Source organism: Rhinatrema bivittatum, chromosome 5 (assembly GCF_901001135.1).
Source record: "Rhinatrema bivittatum chromosome 5, aRhiBiv1.1, whole genome shotgun sequence".
Taxonomy (NCBI): Eukaryota; Metazoa; Chordata; class Amphibia; order Gymnophiona; family Rhinatrematidae; genus Rhinatrema; species Rhinatrema bivittatum.
In genome coordinates, this window is record NC_042619.1 from 13,632,811 (window position 1) to 13,657,134 (window position 24,324).

The 24,324-nt window shown below is 52.0% G+C and overlaps 1 protein-coding gene across 1 annotated transcript in view; it reads left to right on the forward strand.

Annotated features, from left to right (window-relative positions):
* Positions 1 to 4,217: 4,217 nt before the first annotated feature.
* INPPL1 (inositol polyphosphate phosphatase like 1) overlaps positions 4,218 to 24,324 on the forward strand; it is a 175,076-nt gene continuing 154,969 nt past the window's right edge. The window contains 2 exon segments of the mRNA XM_029601865.1: positions 4,218 to 5,133; positions 9,921 to 10,044. Coding sequence (XP_029457725.1) covers positions 4,973 to 5,133; positions 9,921 to 10,044 — 285 coding nt within the window. The 5' untranslated portion in view covers positions 4,218 to 4,972.

Sequence of the window (24,324 nt, forward strand, 5' to 3'; positions counted from 1 at the left end):
ATACACACAGGCACACCTGAGATTGATCACTGTTCCTGTGTCCATGTATCCCACACCCCAGGCACACATCCCTATGCATCTCCACACCCCCCTCCCCATATCCATCCTGTACAGTATATCTGATGAGGGGCCGGAACATAAACTTTTGTAAAATAAATACATAAAATACACACAGGCACACCTGAGATTGATCACTGTTCCTGTGTCCATGTATCCCACACCCCAGGCACACATCCCTATGCATCTCCACACCCCCCTCCCCCATATCCATCCTGTACAGTATATCTGATGAGGGGCCGGAACATAAACTTTTGTAAAATAAATACATAAAATACACACAGGCACACCTGAGCTTGATCACTGTTCCTGTGTCCATGTATCCCACACCCCAGGCACACATCCCTATGCATCTCCACACCCCCCTCCCCCATATCCATCCTGTACAGTATATCAGATGAGGGGCCCGAACATAAACTTTTGTAAAATAAATACATAAAATACACACAGGCACACCTGAGAATTATCACTGTTCCTGTGTCCATGTATCCCACACCCCAGGCACACATCCCTATGCATCTCCACACCCCCCTCCCCCATATCCATCCTGTACAGTATATCTGATGAGGGGCCGGAACATAAACTTTTGTAAAATAAATACATAAAATACACACAGGCACACCTGAGAATTATCACTGTTCCTGTGTCCATGTATCCCACACCCCAGGCACACATCCCTATGCATCTCCACACCCCCCTCCCCCATATCCATCCTGTACAGTATATCAGATGAGGGGCCGGAACATAAACTTTTGTAAAATAAATACATAAAATACACACAGGCACACCTGAGCTTGATCACTGTTCCTGTGTCCATGTATCCCACACCCCAGGCACACATCCCTATGCATCTCCACACCCCCCTCCCCCATATCCATCCTGTACAGTATATCAGATGAGGGGCCGGAACATAAACTTTTGTAAAATAAATACATAAAATACACACAGGTACACCTGAGATTGATCACTGTTCCTGTGTCCATGTATCCCACACCCCAGGCACACATCCCTATGCATCTCCACACCCCCCTCCCCCATATCCATCCTGTACAGTATATCTGATGAGGGGCCGGAACATAAACTTTTGTAAAATAAATACATAAAATACACACACGCACACCTGAGATTGATCACTGTTCCTGTGTCCATGTATCCCACACCCCAGGCACACATCCCTATGCATCTCCACACCCCCCTCCCCCATATCCATCCTGTACAGTATATCTGATGAGGGGCCGGAACATAAACTTTTGTAAAATAAATACATAAAATACACACACGCACACCTGAGATTGATCACTGTTCCTGTGTCCATGTATCCCACACCCCAGGCACACATCCCTATGCATCTCCACACCCCCCTCCCCCATATCCATCCTGTACAGTATATCTGATGAGGGGCCGGAACATAAACTTTTGTAAAATAAATACATAAAATACACACACGCACACCTGAGATTGATCACTGTTCCTGTGTCCATGTATCCCACACCCCAGGCACACATCCCTATGCATCTCCACACCCCCCTCCCCCATATCCATCCTGTACAGTATATCTGATGAGGGGCCGGAACATAAACTTTTGTAAAATAAATACATAAAATACACACACGCACACCTGAGAATGATCACTGTTCCTGTGTCGATGTATCCCACACCCCAGGCACACATCCCTATGCATCTCCACACCCCCCTCCCCCATATCCATCCTGTACAGTATATCTGATGAGGGGCCGGAACATAAACTTTTGTAAAATAAATACATAAAATAGACACAGGCACACCTGAGATTGATCACTGTTCCTGTGTCGATGTATCCCACACCCCAGGCACACATCCCTATGCATCTCCACACCCCCCTCCCCCATATCCATCCTGTACAGTATATCTGATGAGGGGCCGGAACATAAACTTTTGTAAAATAAATACATAAAATAGACACAGGCACACCTGAGAATGATCACTGTTCCTGTGTCCATGTATCCCACACCCCAGGCACACATCCCTATGCATCTCCACACCCCCCTCCCCCATATCCATCCTGTACAGTATATCTGATGAGGGGCCGGAACATAAACTTTTGTAAAATAAATACATAAAATACACACAGGCACACCTGAGAATGATCACTGTTCCTGTGTCGATGTATCCCACACCCCAGGCACACATCCCTATGCATCTCCACACCCCCCTCCTCCATATCCATCCTGTACAGTATATCAGATGAGGGGCCGGAACATAAACTTTTGTAAAATAAATACATAAAATACACACAGGCACACCTGAGATTGATCACTGTTCCTGTGTCCATGTATCCCACACCCCAGGCACACATCCCTATGCATCTCCACACCCCCCTCCCCCATATCCATCCTGTACAGTATATCTGATGAGGGGCCGGAACATAAACTTTTGTAAAATAAATACATAAAATACACACAGGCACACCTGAGCTTGATCACTGTTCCTGTGTCCATGTATCCCACACCCCAGGCACACATCCCTATGCATCTCCACACCCCCCTCCCCCATATCCATCCTGTACAGTATATCAGATGAGGGGCCGGAACATAAACTTTTGTAAAATAAATACATAAAATACACACAGGCACACCTGAGATTGATCACTGTTCCTGTGTCCATGTATCCCACACCCCAGGCACACATCCCTATGCATCTCCACACCCCCCTCCCCCATATCCATCCTGTACAGTATATCTGATGAGGGGCAGGAACATAAACTTTTGTAAAATAAATACATAAAATACACACAGGCACACCTGAGATTGATCACTGTTCCTGTGTCCATGTATCCCACACCCCAGGCACACATCCCTATGCATCTCCACACCCCCCTCCCCCATATCCATCCTGTACAGTATATCAGATGAGGGGCCGGAACATAAACTTTTGTAAAATAAATACATAAAATACACTCAGGCACACCTGAGATTGATCACTGTTCCTGTGTCCATGTATCCCACACCCCAGGCACACATCCCTATGCATCTCCACACCCCCCTCCCCCATATCCATCCTGTACAGTATATCTGATGAGGGGCAGGAACATAAACTTTTGTAAAATAAATACATAAAATACACACACGCACACCTGAGATTGATCACTGTTCCGGTGTCCATGTATCCCACACCCCAGGCACACATCCCTATGCATCTCCACACCCCCCTCCCCCATATCCATCCTGTACAGTATATCAGATGAGGGGCCGGAACATAAACTTTTGTAAAATAAATACATAAAATACACACACGCACACCTGAGATTGATCACTGTTCCTGTGTCCATGTAACCCACTGTTTTCTTATTTGTTTTCTAAAGTTTTCATTTACAGCACCGTGTTTTGTGGTAACTGAGCAAACGGGGAAAAGTGATTCAGTTTTGCTTTGGGCTAAGCTGCCGGGTGAAAGGGGGGGGGGGTGAGGAGTGTTGGGGGGGGGGATAACGTTTGCCAGCGATCTGCAGCCTCTAAATGCCCCCCTCCCCCTTTAGCTAGGGCTGCAGCAGGTTGGAAAGAGCCTATGGAAGGGGGGGTGAGGAGTGGGGGGGGATAACGTTTGCCAGCGATCTGCAGCCTCTAAACGACCCCCCCCCCCCGCTAGGGCTGCAGCAGGTTGGAAAGAGCCTATGGAAGGGCAGCGGGAAGTGAACACGGGATGTACGAACCCCGCCATCCACTTTCGCGCCGCGGAAGCCCTGCCGCCCCCCCGGGCTTTCCTCCTTTCTTGAGGTGGAGCAGGGAAGGTTTTGAAAAAAAAACGAAGCTAATCTGTAAGGGGGCCAGACCTGAAAGCTAACTCCACCTTCCCTCCCGCGTTTAAATCGCTCTTCCTTTTCCCGAAATCAGCGACGTTAGAAATGGGAATCCTCCGAGTTGTACATTTCGCCGCATTCGTTAGAAATCCTCCCCCCCCCCCAAAAAAAATAAAGTTTGAACGCTTCGGGGAACCTCCTTTACGGCCCCCTCTCCCGTCTGAACGAGAAGACCCCTGCTCCCCCCCCCCCCCCGGGCTGTCCGATTGAGCGCAGAAGCAGGCGCGCGGCGCTCAGGAGGGGAGGGGAGGGGAGGGGAGGGGAGGGCGCGCGGGCCCTTTAAGAGGCGCGAGCAGGAAGTTTGCTCGCCCTGTGCCACCAGCTACGGATTTCGGGCCGCGAGGGGAGGAAGCGGGATCGGAAGGGCGGGCAGGGACCGCATTTAGCAGCAGCAGGAGGAGGAGGAGGAGGGGCGTCGGGGGCAGCTGAGAAATCCCGAGGGACTCCGGAGCAACTTTTCCTCCTCTTGCAAGAAGGGATCGCAGCTCGCCCGGGCCTTTGCGGTCCCCCACCCCCGTCCCGCGAGCCTGTAGAGGGGGCGCTCGGGGATTTGGCGAAAGCAACGTTTGCTTCCTCTTTGGCACTTTTTTTTTTTCTTTCTTTCTTTCTATGTAGAGGAAGCTGAAAATGGAGGGAGAAAAGCTCCATCCCAGGACTGGGAGAGGATCCGTGACCGCCACGAAATGCAAGCACCGCCAGTAAAAGGAATAAAAAGGGCTTTTTTTTTTTTTATTTGCTGCGGGAGAGCCCCGGGATTTCGTTTACAAGGAAAGGGGGAGATCGAGCTCCCCCCGCCCGCCGCACTTTTTCTCTTTTTTTTATATAAACTCTGTTTGCAGAAATAAAAACTTCCTTTTTTTTTGTGCTGCTGCTTTCTGTATCTGCTGGAAGTCGCCCGCGGTCGGGGAGGCGGATGCGGAGCCCCCCCCCCCCCAGCCGGACCATTTGGAAACTTTTTTTCTTTCTTATTTTTTGGGGGAGGGCCGAGGAGAGGGACAGAAACTCTCCTCCTCCTTCTCCTCCATTGATGGGACGTGTGGGGCCGGAGTAGGAAGAGGCCCGAAGTAACCTCCGCCGGCGATCATGGCCCTGGCCGGGGGCGGGCCGGGCGTCTCTCCGCTCTGGTACCACCGGGACCTGAGCCGGGCCGCGGCCGAGGAGCTGCTGGCCCGGGCGGGCCGCGACGGCAGCTTCCTGGTGCGGGACAGCGAGAGCGTGGCCGGAGCCTATGCCCTCTGCGTCCTGTGAGTACCTCTCCCTCCTCCCTCTCTTCCCCTCCTCCTCCTCCTCCTCACTCCCCAGCCCAGACATAAAGAGTGGCCCCCGGCCGCAGCCCAGGGAGCCCGGCGCTCGCTTGCCATTTGGCTTGTAAAGGGTCTTGCTGGGAAAGGCAAGCGTCGGCGCACTTTGCTGCTCTCCGGCTTTCGGATCCCTGCCATTAACTCCTCTGCTGTGGCTCTTCCCCCCCCTCGAGTGCCCCAGGGTGGAGGGGCGGGGCAGTCCCTGCCCTAGGGTGATTTCCGGATGGCGGACACCAAATGCCCATTCCCTGTGCCCAGCCCGCCAGCGTTATTCATTTTTTTTTTAAGTCATGGGGTTGGAAGGTGGTCTCCGATGGGGGGTTTGGCTCTCCCCCCTCCCCAGCCCGGATTTCTGTGACTGCACCTACAAGGGCTCGGTCCCTGCATTCATGGGAGTGGGCGATTCCCCATCCCCCTCAGCCCGTCATGATCCCACCCTGTCCTCCCAGGGCTTGGCCGGCAGTGAGGAAGTGGTGGAGCTGGCACAGGAGGAAGTCTGGGCTGGCAGGGGGGGGGGGGGGCGGGGGTGCGTCCCTTGCTGCACAGGGCGGGGGGGGGGGGGGTGGTTTTTGCAGACTTCCCGGAGATTCAGTGCTTGTGGGCCCCCCTCCCCCCCCCGTGCGGTTCGTGCGGTGGAAGAAGTTTGCCAGTTCTCAGGTTTCTGCTTCTCGGGGGGGGGGAGGGGCCGGTCACCCCTGCCCAGCTCGGCAGCCAGGCCCCCCCCCCCCCAGTAGAGAGGGAGAGAGATTCCGGTGCTTAATGGTCCCGGTGCCATGGGCCGGTACAGGAGTGGGAGGGAGGGCACCCTCGTGGAGCACAAGAGAGCCAAAGGCCAGCGTCTCGCCATGGTCGGGGGCCAGGAAGTAAACCACCAAAATTTCATTTTTTTCTTTTGGTTTTATTTTGAAAACATTGTGAAACGTCTGTAGTACCTGACAGGATCTGATCCTCCTTATGCATAACAAGGGATAAGCAGTGGCTTTCCCACGTTTCCTCCAGGAAATTGTTTAAAACTTTTTTTTTTTTAAAGCCAGCTACACTGACTGTTTTCACCTTATCCTCTGGCAAAAAATGTCCCCAGTTTATATTGTGTGCCGAATGGAAAAAAATAATGTCTCCGGTTTGTTTTAAATGAGTTACCTATTAGCTTCATGAAGTGTTCCCTAGTCAGTAACCCTTCCCTCTCCCACTCCTGATTTTGTGGACCTTTATGGTATCTCCTCTCAGCTGTCTCCTTCTCCGGGCTGAAGAGCCCTAACCTGTTATGCCTTTCCCCCCCTTATCACTGTTGTCTCTCTCCTCTGCACCTTTTCTAGTTCCTTTGTTTTTGTGTTTGGTTTTTTTTGTTTGTTTGAGATGTGGCAACCAGAACTGCACACAGTACTCCAGGTGCAGTTGCATCATGGATTGATACATATCGTTATGATTTCTAATAATACCCAGGGACCTTCATTTTCAGTTTTTATTACCACTGATTTATCAGTGTTTATTGCAACAAGCAAAAACAGGAGAAAATCAATGTTAAAAATAGCTCACCCTTGTCTACATAATGCTAAACCCTTCAAAAGAAAATCAAACCGATTTATTAAGGCAAGATTTCCCTTTGTTAAATGTTGACTATGCCCCATTAGTTTGCCTATCCAGATGGCCAGTAATTTTGTTCTTCAGGCTGGCCTTTATCATTTTGCCTGACTCTGACGTTGAGCTCACTGGTCTATAGATCACTGGATCACCCCTGCAGCTCTTTTTAAAAATGGGTGATACATTGGCCACTCTCCAGTCTTCAGGTGCTGAATTGAATGTAAAGTTAGATATTACTAGTAATAGGACTGCAGTTTCAGAACTCTGGGTTGTATACCATCTGGTCCCAGTGATTTGATACTATTTAGTTTGTTTTATTACATCTTCCTCGTTAAGCATGATGTGATTCTGGTCCTTTGACTCATCTTCCTTAGAGTATTTCCAGTGTAGATTATCTCCCCAAAACCCTCCGGACTTCATTTAGTTTTCACTTTACCTTTTAACCATGCTGTCTTTCCACCTTTTTTAATGGATGGAATACATCTAGTCTGGACTTCCAAGATGTTGTGCATTCATGCCGCATTTGGTCTTTTAACCTTTGCAACTGCTACTTTTAGGTTGTTTTTTTTTTCTAACTTTCTCTTAGTTTCCCTTTTTAAAGGGAAATGCTACCACAGTAGTTTTTCTTAATGTTCTCCCTTCAGTGTTTGTTAAATTTGATTGTTATGATTACCAAATAGACCCAACATCGTTACCTCCTGCACCAGATCCTACATTACAGCGAGGATTAGATCTAGAGATCCGCTGCTCTACAGCCAAAATGCTTCCGAAATAGATGCAGCCAAACTTTACTAAATCTGGGTCACTGAGAACTGCCTGCACTCATGGGATGCTCTCTCTCATCGGGCTGTGGCCCAGGACCCCACCATCGGTGCCCCCCTCTAGGCACACGTGCGGCGTCCACACACATTCGTAGGCCCCACGGCGGGAAACTTCAGAATTGGCTCCCTTTGATGATGTCACGCGACTGGCTATTTAAACTCTGCTGTGGCTTCTGCAAGCTGCCTCATCAGCGGGTCTCCTGCCTTGTAGCAGTGCCTGTTGCTCCCATGATCCTGTTCCAGCCTGCCTCATCCCGCCTTGCCCAGCCTTATCTCGTCTGTCTCTGTCCCTTCTTCGGTCTGATCTCCTGGTACTGATCTCTTGACTTGGACTTCCTTCTTGGTCCTGATCTTGCTTGCTTGCCACCTGCCCTAACCCTCTGTCTGTTCTAGTCTCTCCTCCCTGCCTGCCCGGACCTCTGCTTGTCCTTGGACTCTTGCTTGTTTGATCACCCTTGGGATCTGCCAGAACCCAAGAGCGCAACCTGCGGTGAAGCTCCAGCCTGTCCCATTCCAGGGCGCGTTCGCCAACTGTCGGCGTAGGAGCGTCAGTTATATTGCAGCACCACGGGCTCGCGCTCATTCCACACATCATGATTGGCCCGCAGACTCGTGAACTTCTTCGAGATGATTCATTTAACCGTGCATTTCTTGGCAAGGAAAAAACGGCGTGGAAGGCCTTCCAGTTAGTGGTAACACATTTTTTCGGAAACCTCCTCAAGGCATGCAAAAGCCTTGGCTGCGATGGTCACTAAAGATACATCTTTTTGAACGCTCATCTGGATTTTTTTTCCACCAAACTGCAGGGTAGTGAATAATGAGCATGGTGCGTGATTTCACCAGGACATTGAAGCAATGGAAAAACGTTATTAGAACATAAATTGCCATCTCTTCAATGCTTGCAGATTATTAGCAGGACAGGGATGAGATGTTCCAGTTACTGAATATAACGGACAAGCCAAGAAGAACCGAGCAGTCACTGAATAAGGACTAAACTAATAGTTTTTGGCCTTTTGTTTCATAGTAAATTTTAGTTCTATAATCCTTTTACTGATTTAATTTTTAAAGTGTTACATAAGACAGGTGAAATATTATGCACCATAAATACACAGCGACCTAAGTTTACAATTTATGATTAAAATTCTACTGTCTATGCAACAGACAGAGAAGTAAAATGTAAAAACTTAAATATCATGGAAACAGTAGCTAATCAGCTAGTTTGTCAGCATGTCAACATCAGTAATAAATGGCGCCATTTATCACTGAAGCAGATAACCTCTATAAATTTGTATACCAGTGTATTCCACCCTCTTGCCATTTCTGTTACTCCTTGAAAGTCATTCAATTCTCCCACAATTATTGTTGCCTAACTTGTTAGCTTCCCTAATTTCTGCTGGATTTCATTGTCTGTCTCTTTATCCTGGCTGAGTGGATGGTAGTGTACCCTCCACTGCTATACTGTTCCCCATCACACGTGCAATTTCAACCCATTGAGATTCCACAGTGGATTTAGTCTCTGCAGGACTTTTTATCCTGTTTGACTCTACACCATCCATAACATATGTTGCCAACCCTTCCACCAATTTGACCTGGTCTTATTTTGATATAATTTGTACCCTGGTAACACAATGTCCTTCTTAGTCTTCCCCCTCCCTTCGCCAACACCATCTAGTTATCCATGGATTCTGAGGACCTCATCTTAAGTCTGAAAGCTACTGAGCCCCCTCCAGGTGAGATCCTCGTCTTTTGATCAGTTACCATGACAAATATGAACCAGCTGCCTTGAGAGAGGGGCTTTTCGCCGTAAATACTTTGTAAAATGATTGTATTCACTTTGGGGATTAGACGGTGAGTGTAAGCTGGTGCACTCACTGTTACCCATTTTCTCTGTCTGGATTAGTGCAAGGACCCACCAAACTCAGAAACCGTGTTTTTGTTTTTTCAGCTGTTTGCGTTCACCCCCGGATTCTTGCAAAATGAAATCCTTATCCTTTCCCCAGTTCTAAAGCAGAAAACTCCATAAACCTGTCAGCTATTCTGTGCGAATCCACCTCTCTTCCCTGCGCAGAAGGTCTGCGTCTACCCTGGATGTACGCAGTCTTGTGTTTGCTCTGCTCCTGTGGCATTGAGCTGATGAAGGGAGCATAGTCGTGAAAGCTGGTCAGAGGTTTTAGCTTCCTTATAACTTATTTGTTGACCTTTATCGCCATGGAAATAGTCTTTTTCAGGACACCCCCCAGTGACTCAGCTTCTCCTTTTTTTTTTTTTTTTGTTTTCAGTGACTATTATTGTGTTCTGATATAACGAGCCGCTCTTCCCCTCCCTTAGCTTCTTCGGAAGAGACGATGGAGGTGTCTGCCCTGGTTTCTGTTCTCCTAAGACTCGGACTGCAGCCACGTCCAACTCCGCCTCTTCCATGATGGCCGCCGCGTCTGATTTTGTTGACGGGACTGTGAGCAGTTGCATGCGTGATTGATGCTTTTCCTCCTCTCCTCCTGATTACGGTCTCCCAGATTTGATTGCAGAGTTGATTTCGGGGTTTAATTTATTTTGTGTGGGGGCGGGGGACACACGACCCGTTTGTGCCCTTCCCACCCCATGCCTAGTTAACCAAGACTTGAAAGGATGGCGCCACTCCTAGAAGGCTGAAGACCATCTTCAGTGCCTCTCTTTGTGTCCTTTCCAGATAGTTGTTGTTCTGAAAACCGTTCCTAGACTTTTTTTTTTTCCCTAAAAGATTGTTCTGTCAGATGTATTGGAAAATCCTTTGCTATCCTGTGTCCAAAGAGCGTTCACCCTCTCTGGATCTTAAGGGAACTTCTATGAACGTAAGAAGTGCCTTGCTGGGTCAGACCGAAGGTCCATCGCGCCCAGCGTCCTGTCTGACTGTGGCCAAGCCCAAAAACTGCGGTGCATTCAGAAAGTGTTCACTTTCTCCACATTTTCTTATGTTACAGCCTTATTCTGAAATGGATAATATTCATTTTCCCTCCTCAATCTACACACAATGCCCCATGACGACAAAGTGAAATGGGGTTTGTAGAAATTTGTGCAAACTAACCTAAAAACCCCTGAACTATCACATTGCATGCAGTAAGTATTCAGACCCTTTACTAAGTACTTGGAGGCACCTTTTGCAGCGATTACAGCCTCAAGTCTTCTTGGGTATGTCACTACTATCTTGGCACACCTGGATTTGGGGACTTTCTCCCATTCTTCTCTGCTGATGCTCTCCAGCTCTTTCACGTTGGATGGGGAGCATCGATGCACAGCTGTTTTCAGGTCTCTCCAGAGATGTTCGATTGGGTTCAAGTCCAGGCTCTGACTGGGCCACTCAAGGACGTTCACAGACTTGTCCCAAAGCCACTCTTGCATTGTCTTGGCTGTGTGCTTAGGGTCCTTGTCCTGCTGGAAGGTGAATCATCGCTCCAGTGTGAGGTCCAGCGCGCTCTGGAGCAGCTTTGCATCAAGGATCTCTCTGTACTCTGCTGTGTTCATCTTTCCCTCGATCCTGACTAGTCTCCCAGTTCCTGCAGCTGAAAAACATCCCCACAGCAGGATGCTGCCACCACCGTGCTTCACCGTAAGGATGGTACTTGCTAGGTGATGTGTGGTGCCTGGTTTCCTCCAGACATGATGCTTGGCATTCAGGCCAGAGTTCAATCTTGGTTTCATCAGACCAGAGAATCTTATTTCTTATGCTCTGAGAGTCCTTTAAGTGCCTTTTGGCAAGCTCCAAGCAGGCTGGCATGTGCCTTTCACTGAGGAGTGGCTTCCGTCTGGCCACTCTACCATAAAGGCCCGATTGGTGGCATGCTGCAGAGATCGTTGTCCTTCTGGAAGGTTCTCCCCTCTCCTCAGCGGAGCTCTGGAGCTCTGTCGGCGTGACCATCGGGTTCTTGGTCACTTCCCGGACCAAGGCCCTTCTCCTCCGATTGCTCAGTTTGGGTGGTCGGCCAGCTCTAGGAAGAGTCCTGGTGGTTCCAAACATTATCCCTGTAAGGACTTCCTGCAGTAACCTTTTTGTATCCTTCCCCAGGTCTGTGCCTCGACACAATCCTGTCCCGGAGGCCTACAGACAATTCCTTCAACTTCATGGCTTTGATTTTGCTCTGACGTGGCTGTCAGCTGTGGGACCTTTTATACAGCCAGGGGTGGGCCTTTCCAAATCCTGTCCAGTCAATTGATTTTGCATCATGTGGACTCCAATCAAGTTAGAGACTCATCTCGAGGATGATCAGGGGAAATAGGGTGCACCTGAGCTCAAGTTTTGAGTGTCCTAGCAAAGGGTCTGAATGCTTCAGTTTTTTGTAATCGATTTGCACAAATTTCTACAAATCTGATGTCGCTTTGTCATTATGGCGTATTGTGTGTGTAGATTGAGGAGGGAGAAATTGCATATTATCCATTTCAGAACAAGGCTGTAACATAGCAAAATGTGGAAACAGTGAAGGGGTCTGAATCCTTGCTCAATGCGCTGTGGCCTCAGTTTCTTGTTCCGCACTCCCAGGGCGTCGTCTGGCCAATAATGACTTACGGACTTTTTCTTGAGAGGAACTTGGCCAAATGTGCTTTAAACCCAGCTACGCCAGTCACCTTGGGCCACGTCCTCTGGCAGCAGATTCCAGCGTGGAATGAAAAAATTATTCTCCTGTTTTTTGTTTCAAGGAGGGCCCTGCAGTCCTGGCATTTATTATTGAAGGGGTAAATAACCGATCCCTGTTTACCTGTTCTGCCCCACGTGTGACTTTATGAATCTGCGTTGTCTCCTCGCCGAGCTGACGGGAGCCTTTCCTCAGGGGGGAGCCTTTCCTCAGGGGGGAGCCATGCCATCCCCTGTATCACTTTGCTTGCCCTTTTTCTCGTTCTGCTGCACCTTGTTTGGGGGGGGGGGGGAGATCAGGACCTCATGCGGTACTTGAGGTGCAAACCGTAGAGCCGTACGGAGGCCTTATGGTGTTCTTGCTTCCTCTAGGGGGCACCAGTGCAATATGGGGCGCTAAGCCTAAGCGCACAGCTTGACGTGCGGTTGGACGCGCGTTTTGTACCCGCTAGAACGACGCCCGATGCGAGAATGGAATCGGTGCGTCCAAAACGCCCGTGTAAACCTGCACGCAGCTGATGCCCTTTACATGTGACGAGCGCTACGTTGATGAAGCTATCAGCTAGTACCCCGATGTAAAAGATCATTGTATGCTCGACGCGCGTGTTTTAACCCTCCAATTAAGTCCTGAGGTGCCCCAAGCAGAAAATAACTGCTTTTCTGTGGTTCCTACAACTTAATATCGTGATACTAAGGCGGAGGGACCACAGAAAGCAGCATCGTGGGGGGAAAAAAGTCTCGCTGGTGGTCAGGTTAGGAAATTGGATGCTCAGTTTGCCGGTGCCTGTCTTCCTAACCCGTGGCTGGTCTCCCGGGCACCCGATGGCAGGGATGGGCTAGGGATGCGCTGATTTCCCCTAGCGCATCCTTTTGCATATTGCATTGTGCCCAGGAGAGGTGGGTGGCACTCGTTAGGGAAACGGGCGCTTAGTTTGGACGCCCAGTCTTGGCGCATCCGCGTTGCTCCGGCCTGCTAACGATTGCTAGCGTTCTGATTTTTATTTTGGCCGCTGCTGCGCGCGGAGCTGAGGATTTCCGCTGTGTATCGTCAGCCATGCCTCCGAGGTCCTCCTCCTCCCGGGGGGTGACTCCCAGTACAGAACCCGGCATCGTAGGACCTGCAGTTGGGATTATTTTTCCACCCTCTGCGTCGCTTTAAATGTCATCTGCCGTTTTAGATGCCCGGTCTCGTGGGTTTCTTCCTCAGTTCATCACGATCTGCTTTGAACATTGAGTCATCTGCGGATTTCATCAGGTTGCACCTTCTTCCCTTTGCTAGGTCATTATCGAATAAGTTGAACAGTTCGGGTGCAAGGACCGGTCCCTCGGGCACCTTTCTCCAGTTATTAGGCCACCATAAGACCGCGCCTCCTCGTACTTCTATTTGGTTGACTTGATTTTTTTTTCAGAAAGTCCAAACAACCGTTCGTTGTGTGCGGGACAGCTAAGGAAGGATTAGCTGTCGGCACTGCCTCCATCTCGCAGGCAGCAACTGAGGCCTGAGTCTACTCCGAGCTCCTTCCCTGAGGGGGGGATGGGATGTGGAGCGGCCCCTCCCTGGGGTTCACGAGGCTTTGCAGGGTAGGCCCTCCAGGTTACTGTCGTTCTCTGCTCCCTCGGCGCCGTTGAGCGTAATAAGGATAAGGAGATTCCTTTGCCAGCTCCTGCCCACGGTCAGGACAGACCCCGAGCACGGTGCCTGTTGAGAGACTTTGCCGAGGTTGTCCGGGCGGAGGCTTCCAGGCGTTCCTGTGCCACCCCGGGACTCCCGGGTTAGGGGTAGGAGATGGCTCCTCGCAGGGAGGAGAGAGACTGGTCGTGCTGTCGCTGGACCCGAGAGCAGAGCCTTGCTGCTGCTGTAGGAGAGACGTCACCTCGCTGAACAGCCTTCTGGTTGCTGTGAACAGCTTTCGGTTCCCAGGAAATGCTTCTTAGGCTGGCTTTGGCCAGTTCGCAGAGACGAGTGGCCGCCATCTCTCTTCTTTTGGTGCCTTATGGCCCAGCTAGCCTGCTCGTGGGCCAGCTCTGTTGCAAAGGCTCCAGCTGTGGCAGGTTGGAGCCCTGCCAGTGCCTTCCCCCTCACACTGGGGAAGAGCTCGGCTCCGGCTCTCATCTAGATGGGTGCCTGGGACCTGACAGTACCTTCCTTTTCGGTCAGAGAAGCTGATCCATTTTACTCCCCTCCCCCGTCAACCAGTGCCCACCCTCCACACAGACGGAGGAGCTAAGAGAAGGGCAAGAGAAGTGATAGGGATTCCTGTTCTCCATCTGTTCAAGAGAAATCTGACAGAGAGAGAGGGTGGACACACAAATTGTCAGCCCTAGCCCCGGGGGATTCAGCTATGGATTGGGAGGAGGTTACCCCACCTGCACCCAGAAAACCTGGGAAAGGGGTAACTTTTTTTTTTTTTAAGATGTACGCGGGCAGGTGGGGGAAGCTGGGAGGAGTCCTCCTCCTCCTGCACGGGGTTAGATGTAAGGTTCAGGGGGAGGTCTCCTAGTGCCTTCTGCACAAGTTCTTGCTTGCAGAAATATTTCTTTGGAGCTCAATATTTTATTCCCTTTTTTCCTCGACGTTGCAGGGAAAGTTATGCCTTGGGGCAAAGTAGCACAGTGTTTCGGAGCTGCGCCATTAACTGGCGCTCAGACCTCGCTCAGACGTGTTTGTCTCTTTCCTGACCCTTCAGCGTGGCCCTTCGTGGCGCATGAAGGAAATGCAAGGAAACGTGGATTGGAACTACAGCTGATTTCTGGGAAGATGTGAGCCGGAGATCCTGCGAATAGACCACAGCAGGAGGGGTCCCCCCTGCTTCCTTTCAGATTGAAAGAAAGATGGATTTAGCCGTGGCTAAGAGAAGCGAGAGCAGGGTCGGTGGAAGAGCGTCTGATGCCCTAGGCACCCCCAGCTCGCCTGCTGGCTCCAGCACAGCTCTCCCTGCCGTCGGTGGCTCCAGCACAGCTCTCCCTGCCGTCGGTGGCTCCAGCACAGCTCTCCCTGCCGTCGGTGGCTCCAGCACAGCTCTCCCTGCCGTCGGTGGCTCCAGCACAGCTCTCCCTTTTAGCTATATTGACTCTGGCTTTGCCTCCCCCCCGGGCCCTCGTGCTGGCGCAGGGTTTTGCCCCCCTCAAAATGTTTGACCTTCTAGGTGCCTGCCCGGTTTGCCTAATGGAAGCACCGGCCCTGAACGTGGCGGGTGGGAGGGAGGAGTGCGTATAAAACTCAAAGGATGTGGTGAAGCTGCCGCTCTTCCAGTGGACCGGCGAGAACGCAGCTCGAGCGGGAAGCTGTCCCGTATCCTGTGCCGCCTGGTTATGCCGGGGTGAGGTCGCTTCTGCATTTGTTTTTAATTTTTTTTTTTTTCCTAGTGCAGATTTCCCCTGCAGGGGGGGGGGGGGGGGGGAGGGCCTGGTTCGAGTCCGGATGCGGATAAATCCGACAGCTTCTCGCGTTCTGAAAATGTGAACACGCCAAACCTCCCTCCAGCCCTATGGCGTCACTTGGGACAGCACATACACACCCCCCCGACGCGGTCTCCGGCCCTAGCCTGTGCCTGGTCCTGCTTATCCCTAGCTCTTTCTGTTTGTATTCAAAACATTTTTATACAAATTATTAAGCAAATGCCGCCTGACGGAAGAATGCAGCCATTGATTTGCATGGGAGCCTGTGGAAGGAACAGACTGGCTTGGCCTTGTAGCTCTGTGTGTGTGTAATAACATCCAAGGACTGTATCTCACCCTCGTTTAAAATCCATCTTGGGAAAGGTGAAAAAGGAACCGGTTTTGTTTTGCAGGGAGTCGGAAGGGGGGCGGTGCTGTGGCAGGGGCCGTGGATAATTTAAAGCAAATCCCACAGCGAGCGTCCTCTCCACTCTCCTCCCTGTACAGCGAGCGGTGACCTGGAAAAAGCACGGCCCGACGATTGGACCTGAAGAACTCGTGGCACACGAGTTCTAATCCCGGCTCTGCCGGTAAGGGGTGTCACCCTCCGGAGCAGCTGGCTGGGGGAAGGTCTCCTGCCTGACCAGCCCACCTCCCTCCCCTCCCCCCACCTAGAGTTGGGCTCTCGGGTTCTGATGGCCGGCAGGGGCTTGGCACCCGGGGACAGGGTACGGGCGGACCCTCACAGGAGGCAGAGCTGGGGCTGGCAGGATATACTGAAAGGCGTCCACGAGGAACAGGGAGCGTGCCCCGGGTCAGACAAAACGGAGCAAAACCCCCAGAAGATAGAGCAGAGGCCAAAACCAGGGAAAAGCAGAGCAAAATGCAAAACAAAGGCAGAAGGACAGGGTGATGGCACCAGCCATTCGGGCAAGGGCACAACTCTGCTCAAGGCTGACTGAAAGGTGAAGCCAGGCAGGCTTTCAAGGCCCCCCCAGACCATGGCTCACTGAGGGCCCCTGCTGGCAGGAGGTCAGCACTGCGCACCAGTCCCTTTCACAGCTGGTGACCTCCTCTGTGACCCCGGGCAGATCCTCCCCCCCCGCCCCCCTGTGCCTCAGTCTGTGCATCTTTACTGGGACAATCCGACTTAGCAAACATTTTGTTCCTCCTACCCTCCTCTTATTGGAAATCTTAACCTGGCCTGAGTGCCGGATGCGTACGGGCAGGAGATCCACCCCGGAGGTGGCTGCGTTCCTTTCTGCTTCGGGTAAGGGGGGGGCGTTTAGAAATTGACACCGTTTTGAGTAAACTGGCCCTAGCATCACCAGAGATCAGTAAAGGTTTTATTCTCGCCAATTGCACAAGCTTCTTAGTAGCACCCAGAGCTGCCTGGAGATTCTGATGTATCTGAATTATCCAGAACCAGCCACGCGTGGGCTGTGGAATCCCCTTCCCCCTCTCTCGTATTCTCCTGAGAAGTCTAAATGAATCCAGTGTTTGACCCCCCCTCGCCGGGAGGCGCCCCCAACCAGCGCGGCACTGTCTGCTTATCCAGAGTGAATATGCATATGAGAGATTTGCATACATTGGAGACCCCGTGATTAAATCAGTTCACGGTTTGATCAGGGTAACCCGGCCGGTGCCATTCATGCCACTCCTGGACAAGCCGATCCGGTCCTGGTTTTTACCTGTTATGGGCCATGTGGTGCTGCTCGGGGGGGGGGGGGGGGGGGGGAGAGAGGGGGTTATAAGCTGGCCTGAACCCCGGGTGCTCCCGTTTTTAATGCCAGCAGAAATGTGTGTTTGGTTTTTTTTTTGGGAATAGTCGTGTGCAAAAGGTCGGAAGATGCCTTTCAGCCAGATGCCTTTCAGCCAGATGCCTTTCAGCCAGATTCTACCACTTCCACATGTAAAAATGTTATTACTAATGTAAATACCTATACCTAATGTTATTCTCTTTCTTTTCTTCTCTCCTCCCAGTTCTATTACCTTGTTATTTGTAACTGCTTCCTTCTACACAAATAGGTTATTGAATTGTTTACTGTACACCCCTGTTATATGTAAACCGGCATGATGTGTTTGCAACATGAATGCCGGTATATAAAAATTTTAAATAAATAAATAAATAAATAAATCTCCTCGTGTGCTCTTCCTCCTCTCCTGCCCTCGGGGAGCAGAAGACCTCGGCCAGGAATCGAACCTGGCTCTTCCCGCCGATTCACCGGCCTGGCCCAGTGGCTTCCCATTTTATTTATTTATTTTTTTAGCCGTGTTGAGTTGAAGGGGTGAGATCCGTCCCTGTCCCCTGCCGCAGGGTGTCTGCGGCACCGAGCGGGGTCCTCCAGTCCTGTCGCACCGAGCTGCAGATCTTTCCCTCCGCACGAGGCATGTAACAGAGCCCGTGGCTGTTCCTGCTTTTCCAACCCTGCCGGTTTCCCTTGATCGGTTCTTAAAAGCGTAGCGCTTCACGTAGTGCTTCACATAGTGCTTCACGTAGTGCTTTTCTTGGAGATGTATTTTGGCAATTTTATTTATTTTATTTGAAAATGTTTACATACCAACAGTAGAGGAACATCACATCGGTTTCCATAGAACAGTAAATTTAGCAAACAGGCTTTACATAAAACTCTGAACTGGACTAATAATAGGATAAAGTAAGGGGTTGGTCAGGAGGAACATTGGTAATAATTAACTGCTCATATTATAATATAACAGAACAAAACTAAGATAAACAAATGGATCAAATGGAAGATATACAGGGAGTAATATCTAGAAACATAGAAATGATGGCAGAAGAAGACCAAACGGCCCATCCAGTCTGCCCAGCAAGCTTCCCTCATTTTTTCTCTCATACTTATCTGTTTCTCTTGGCTCTTTGGTTCTATTTCCCTTCCACCCCCGCCATTAATGTAGAGAGCAGTGATGGAGCTGCATCCAAGTGAAATATCAAGCTTGATTAGTTAGGGGTAGTAACCGCCTCAATAAGCAAGCTACACCCACGCTTATTTGTTTACCCAGACCATATAATTCAGTCCTTGTTGGTTGTTGGCAGTATATAAATCCACTTTTCTTCATTCCCTCCTGCCGTTGAAGCAGAGTTATGCTGGATATGCATTGAAAGTGAAGTATCAGGCTTATTTGGTTTGGGGTAGTAACCGCCGTAACAAGCAAGCTGCTTTTTTGTGAATGCAAATCCTTTTTTCCACATTTCCTCTTACCGTTGAAGCTTAGAGCAATGTTCGAGTCGCATTAATCGTGTGCATGTTTATTGAATAAGGGTATTATCACCAGGTAGTAACTGTCATTCCCGCAAGCCACCCACTCTTCATTCACATCCTCTAAACTTTATGGATCCAGTGTTTATCCCACACCCCCTATTCTAGCTCCTGCGTATTCATTGTGAATAGTTATAGGTATTATTGAGGGATAAAGAGGCTATTGAAGGGTCAAGGCCTGGCTTGGTGTAAATTCATCTACGCGCGCATCCGGTTGAAACCAGTTTTAAAGAGGCTGAATTGGATAATGTTTTCTTTATCAATAGGGCTTTACCAGTAAAACACTCTAGTCCAGTCCTCAAGAGCCTCAGCCAGGCCTGGTTCTCAGGATTTCCACACTGAATATGCAGGAGATAGCTTTGCACGCACTGCCTCCGTCGTATGCAAATCTGTTCTACCTTCTGCGTATTCATTGTGAATATCCTGCAAACCCGGCCTGTGTGTGGCCCTTGAGGATCGGAGACGGCCACACCTGCTCCAGAAAAATAAGGTCCTCTCCCTGAGCCAACAGTGCCCGGATCAGCTCAGTTGAGTTACATTATCCACGGTAGCCCGTGGGGGAGGTTTTCGGGGGCCCTGAGGGGCGCGGGCTGAGCGGAGAGAGCCGGAGGCCTGGGAAGAGGAGGCGGGAGGCCGGAGAAATCTCTGGCCAGAGCACCACGCTGGTCATGGCCGCCGTGCCGGGCAGTCCTGGATAGGAAGGGCGGGGGCGAGCGTGGGAACGAGGCCGCGAGCAGAGAACACGATTCATCTCCGCTGGTGGCGAATCCACGAGGCAGGTGAAAGGGAAATTTTATTGATCTTTTCAATTCTTTCCCCGGGATGGATTGGAGGGAGGAAGCTATAGCTACAGAGCGGGGACTTTATTGTGAAATAAAAAAAAAAAAAATCCAGGAGGTGCAGTCCTGTGCTTCTGTTTTTCAAGGCACAGTTTTTTGAGCAGGAATTCTTGAGGAAGTGTTTAAGGAAACTGCATCTCGGCCTTAGGTTAACTTTTATATTTCTAAACTGCCAAATTACCACCCAAAACAGCTTAGAAAAATGAACCAATTCACTGATTGTGCAAATACCAGCGCAGCCTTGATTTGAAGCTATGGGCTTCCTGGTTCATAGGCGGAGGAGGGCCTGTCTGCTGTACGGGACGGGGGGGACGGCTGGACACGCTGCCTGCTGACCCCGCTGAGCACAGGATTGTGCTACAAGCAGTGCCAGGGGCAGGAGGCATGAAATCCTGCGCTTTATAAAGTCGGTGAAAGCCCCAGTAATCTTCACGAGCGGCCTGGGAACCGGACGGAGCCCGCCTGTGCCTTCAGCGGTTTGCACGGGGCACGTGAGGGGGGGGCTCAGTGCAGGTTCTGGGGCTGCATCCATGCATTACTGGGGGAGAAGCTTTCCCAAGAATCCTCTCTGCGTTTTGTCGCTCTCGGTGCTCCAGAAAAGCAGGACATTTGCAGCCCTTGTGGGCCCAGGTTTCCATCTCCCAACCTAAAAGGAGCAAAGCAGGATAACAGCGACGGCCGGCGTGAGTTCTCCCCTTTTTCCCTGATGGGATGGGGGGGGGGGGGGGGGGACGGACACACAGGTGGTCTGCGTCCTGCCCTGCCCTTCGTTCCCCGTGAGCAGGAGGCCCTTGTGCACGTACGTAAGGTGACGACTGGACAGTGAGCTGACCTACGACCTTGGGTACCAGTTTTGAAAGTGACTGGTGACCTCGGGTTGGGCCCATGCTGTAGGGTTACAGAGGCGAAGGCTTGAGCTCTCGGGCATTTGCTTTTACTTACGGGCGGAGCGTCCTGGCTGACAGGGCGCCTGAAAGCAGCTGCTTCCCGGAGCAAGGCCCTGGTGCTGCTGACTCGCTGCCTTCGCGTGTGCCGGGGGGGAGGGGGGGATGTAGGAGCTGAGCTGAGCGGCAGCCGACTCGCTGCGGGGGAAGTGGAGGCGGGCACGGGTGCGAGGGCTGCCTCCTGCCCTGGGGTTTCCTGCACAGAGCCCCCTCCCACCGGGGTAACCCGTGCCTCGCCTTTTTTTGAAAGGCGCTACGATAATATTCGTGCAGGTAGAAATGTGACTTTTTTTCCCTTGCTCGCACCGAAACTCATTTCGCTTGCTGCCGGGATGCCTGGGAGCCACTGAAATCCCAAATGGGCTGCGAGAGTGCGCGTTGTGGAGAATGGACTCGTCCGGAGGGGTCACGGTGGTGGTGGTGGTGGGGAGGAGCCGCTGACATCACACCTGACACGAACCAATCTGATCCCGCTCGGTTCAGTGGAATCAGTGATACCGCGGCTGCACCCGGGGCACTGCCCAAGAAACGTAAACCTAGGATGAGGGGCTCGGGGTTTTTGTTTTTTTTTTGCCATTCGGTGACCAGTGAAGCTGTTGTCTTGGATACAGCCTTAATGCAGAAAGGAAGCACCGGGTAAGCCCCCCCTGCAATCTGAGAGAGAGAGAGAGAAGAAAGCGTGGCTTGTAAGTAAGCTGGGGAGACGGTTCCTGTCCTCAGTCTCGGTTACCAGCTCTGCCCATCGCCCCTGTGGGTTTTCTCTGAGCTTGGGTGACAGCAGGCAGTACAGGGGAGGTCTCGCTGACGCCAGCAGTGCCTGCGTCGCTCTGCTTCCCCGGCGGGAAGGTGGTGGTGGTAATAATAATAAGAAGAATATTTGCTGGCGTTCCCGAAAGCCTGGAAATGCCATCGGGAACTCAGCGACTGCAAGACTCTTCGAGAGAGGAAATCCTGAACCTCGATTCAGGCTGAGTCGGAGGGGACCTGTTTCGCAGGGACAGACGCTGCTGTGGCGAGTCCGCCTTGCAGCAGTTGGGAACGAAGGGTGAGCCTGGCAGCCTGCCCCCGGGCGGGCGTCTGTCTACACGGTGCTCCCGGGCCAGATGGAGATTCCCAGGTGTGCTCTTATCAAGAGGTGGCTTTTTGGGTTCTAGGGCCACGGTGCTGTTTCTGTGCCCGCTGGTCCCAGGCCGCTGGCCAAACGCCCCTCAGCTTCTCTTTCAGCCACCCTGGCAGCTGCGCTCTCCTCTCTCTCTCCCACCCCCCCCCCCCCCCCCACAGTAGCTCCGTGCCAGATGTTGCGTCTGCCCTAACGGCACAATGGGGACCCTGAATATTTTATGCCCTAAGCCGAGCGGCCTCCTGGCATAAAACAGCAGCTGAATGACTGAGCTGATAACTTATTGATGATAACTTCTAGTTTTTCTTCTTTAGATGTTTCCAGGGAGTATGTATTTATTTTAAGGAGTGAGTTGTTTTTTTTTTGGGGGGTCCGGGCTCTGCGTACCAAGCTTTATCCCCCCCACGCCGTTGTTGGCCCTTCAGCTGGCTCCGCGGGCAGCCCCGGCTCGTGCTTTTTGCTTCACTTCTGTAGCAGCGGCGCCGTCGAGGCGAAAGGAACGCTCTTTCCCGCTTCCGAGCCAAACGTGATACGGGGGCAGCAGATACGGAGCGATTCCACCGCCCGGCCTGCCCCGTTGCCGTGCATCCTTTCTGGCTTTCTGCCCCTTTGGAGCAGGCGCGTCAACGCCAGCTCCTCTCTCTCTCTCTCTCTCTCTCTCTCTCCCCATGTCTTACCCCACCCCTGCCCTCCGGGTACGTTCCAGGCCTCTCCATCAGCCCCCGTTTACAGCGGGGGGGGGGGGGGGGGTCTCCTCTCCTCCACTGCTGCCAGGGCCCATTTCAGGCGCTCGCCCTGTCCTCGCTCTGATTTTTGGCGAGACAGATTTAACTTTATCCAGCACCCGGGGTCTCCTTCCAGCTTTAGCAGGTAAGTAATAATTTTCTTTTAAGGCTGTTGTCCAAGACATCCGACCCTGCCCGTGTGCCTTTCAGATACCAAAATAAGCAAACGTGGCACAACCTCTCTGCAAGTGGCCGCGAATGCTTTTCCTTTCCGCCCTGGTGGCTTCAGGCAGGTTACCCCCGGCCTCCTCGCAAGCTCGGTGCGGCCGCTCTCGTGAAGGGTTAACCCCCGTGGCCTCTCGATCGCCCTGGCCGGAGGAGCACGCGAGATGCCCTAACCCGGGCCCTGCGCTCTCCCCCCCCCCGTGATGCGGCCGGAAAGGGACCCCCCCCCCCCCCCCGCGCGCTCCGCCCCTTCCCTGCGCGATCGTCGCAGGAGACCAAGGAAAGCGGGGTCCGGGAGGGGGAAGGCCGAGAGTCGCTGACCTAGGGTGGCGCCACCTCTGACCTCTTCCTGCTGCTGCTTCCCCCCCCCCCTCGTTGGCATGGTAAGCAGGGGGGGAGAGCGGCAGTTGAGGGGGGGGCCACGTCATCATCCTCCTCCGCTGGGCCCACAGGAGGGCAACGAGCCATGGGATTCCTGCCCTGTAGCACCCCCTGGCTTTTTCCAGTACTGAGACCCCCCCCCAGACACACACACGGCGCTCTCATGCACCTCGCCCCAGTGACGGGTCGATTTTTATTCATAAATCAAAGCTCAAAGTGATGCATAACATCTTACACTATTGCTATGATTTTATTTAATTTTAACATTATTATTGCTGCAGTCATGGAACTGCCACAGAGTTAATGTTTTGGGCTTTTGATCGGTGCAGTGGGGGTGCAATGAGTTTCCTGGGTGCGTGCTGGCTTTTGATCGGTTCAGTGCTTGCAGTGGCGGTGCAGTGATGAGTTTCCTGGGTGCGCTCTGGCTTTTGATCGGTTCAGTGCCTGCAGTGGGGGTGCAGTGAGTTTCCTGGGTGTAGCCTGGCTTTTGATCGGTTCAGTGCCTGCAGTGGGGGTGCAGTGATTTTCCTGGGTGCGTGCTGGCTTTTGATCGGTTCAGTGCCTGCAGTGGGGGGTGCAGTGATTTTCCTGGGTGCGTGCTGGCTTTTGATCGGTTCGGTGCCTGCAGTGGGGGTGCAGTGAGTTTCCTGGGTGCGTGCTGGCTTTTGATCGGTTCAGTGCCTGCAGTGGGGGTGCAGAGTTTCCTGGGTGCGTGCTGGCTTTTGATCGGTTCAGTGCCTGCAGTGGGGGTGCAGTGATTTTCCTGGGTGCGTGCTGGCTTTTGATCGGTTCACTGCCTGCAGTGGGGGTGCAGTGATTTTCCTGGGTGCGTGCTGGCTTTTGATCGGTTCAGTGCCTGCAGTGGGGGTGCAGTGAGTTTCCTGGGTGCGTGCTGGCTTTTGATCGGTTCAGTGCCTGCAGTGGGGGTGCAGAGTTTCCTGGGTGCGTGCTGGCTTTTGATCGGTTCAGTGCTTGCAGTGGGGGTGCAGAGTTTCCTGGGTGCGCTCTGGCTTTTGATCGGTTCAGTGCCTGCAGTGGGGGTGCAGTGAGTTTCCTGGGTGCGTGCTGGCTTTTGATCGGTTCAGTGCTTGCAGTGGGGGTGCAGTGAGTTTCCTGGGTGCGTGCTGGCTTTTGATCGGTTCAGTGCCTGCAGTGGGGGTGCAGAGTTTCCTGGGTGCGTGCTGGCTTTTGATCGGTTTCAGTGCCTGCAGTGGGGGTGCAGAGTTTCCTGGGTGCGCT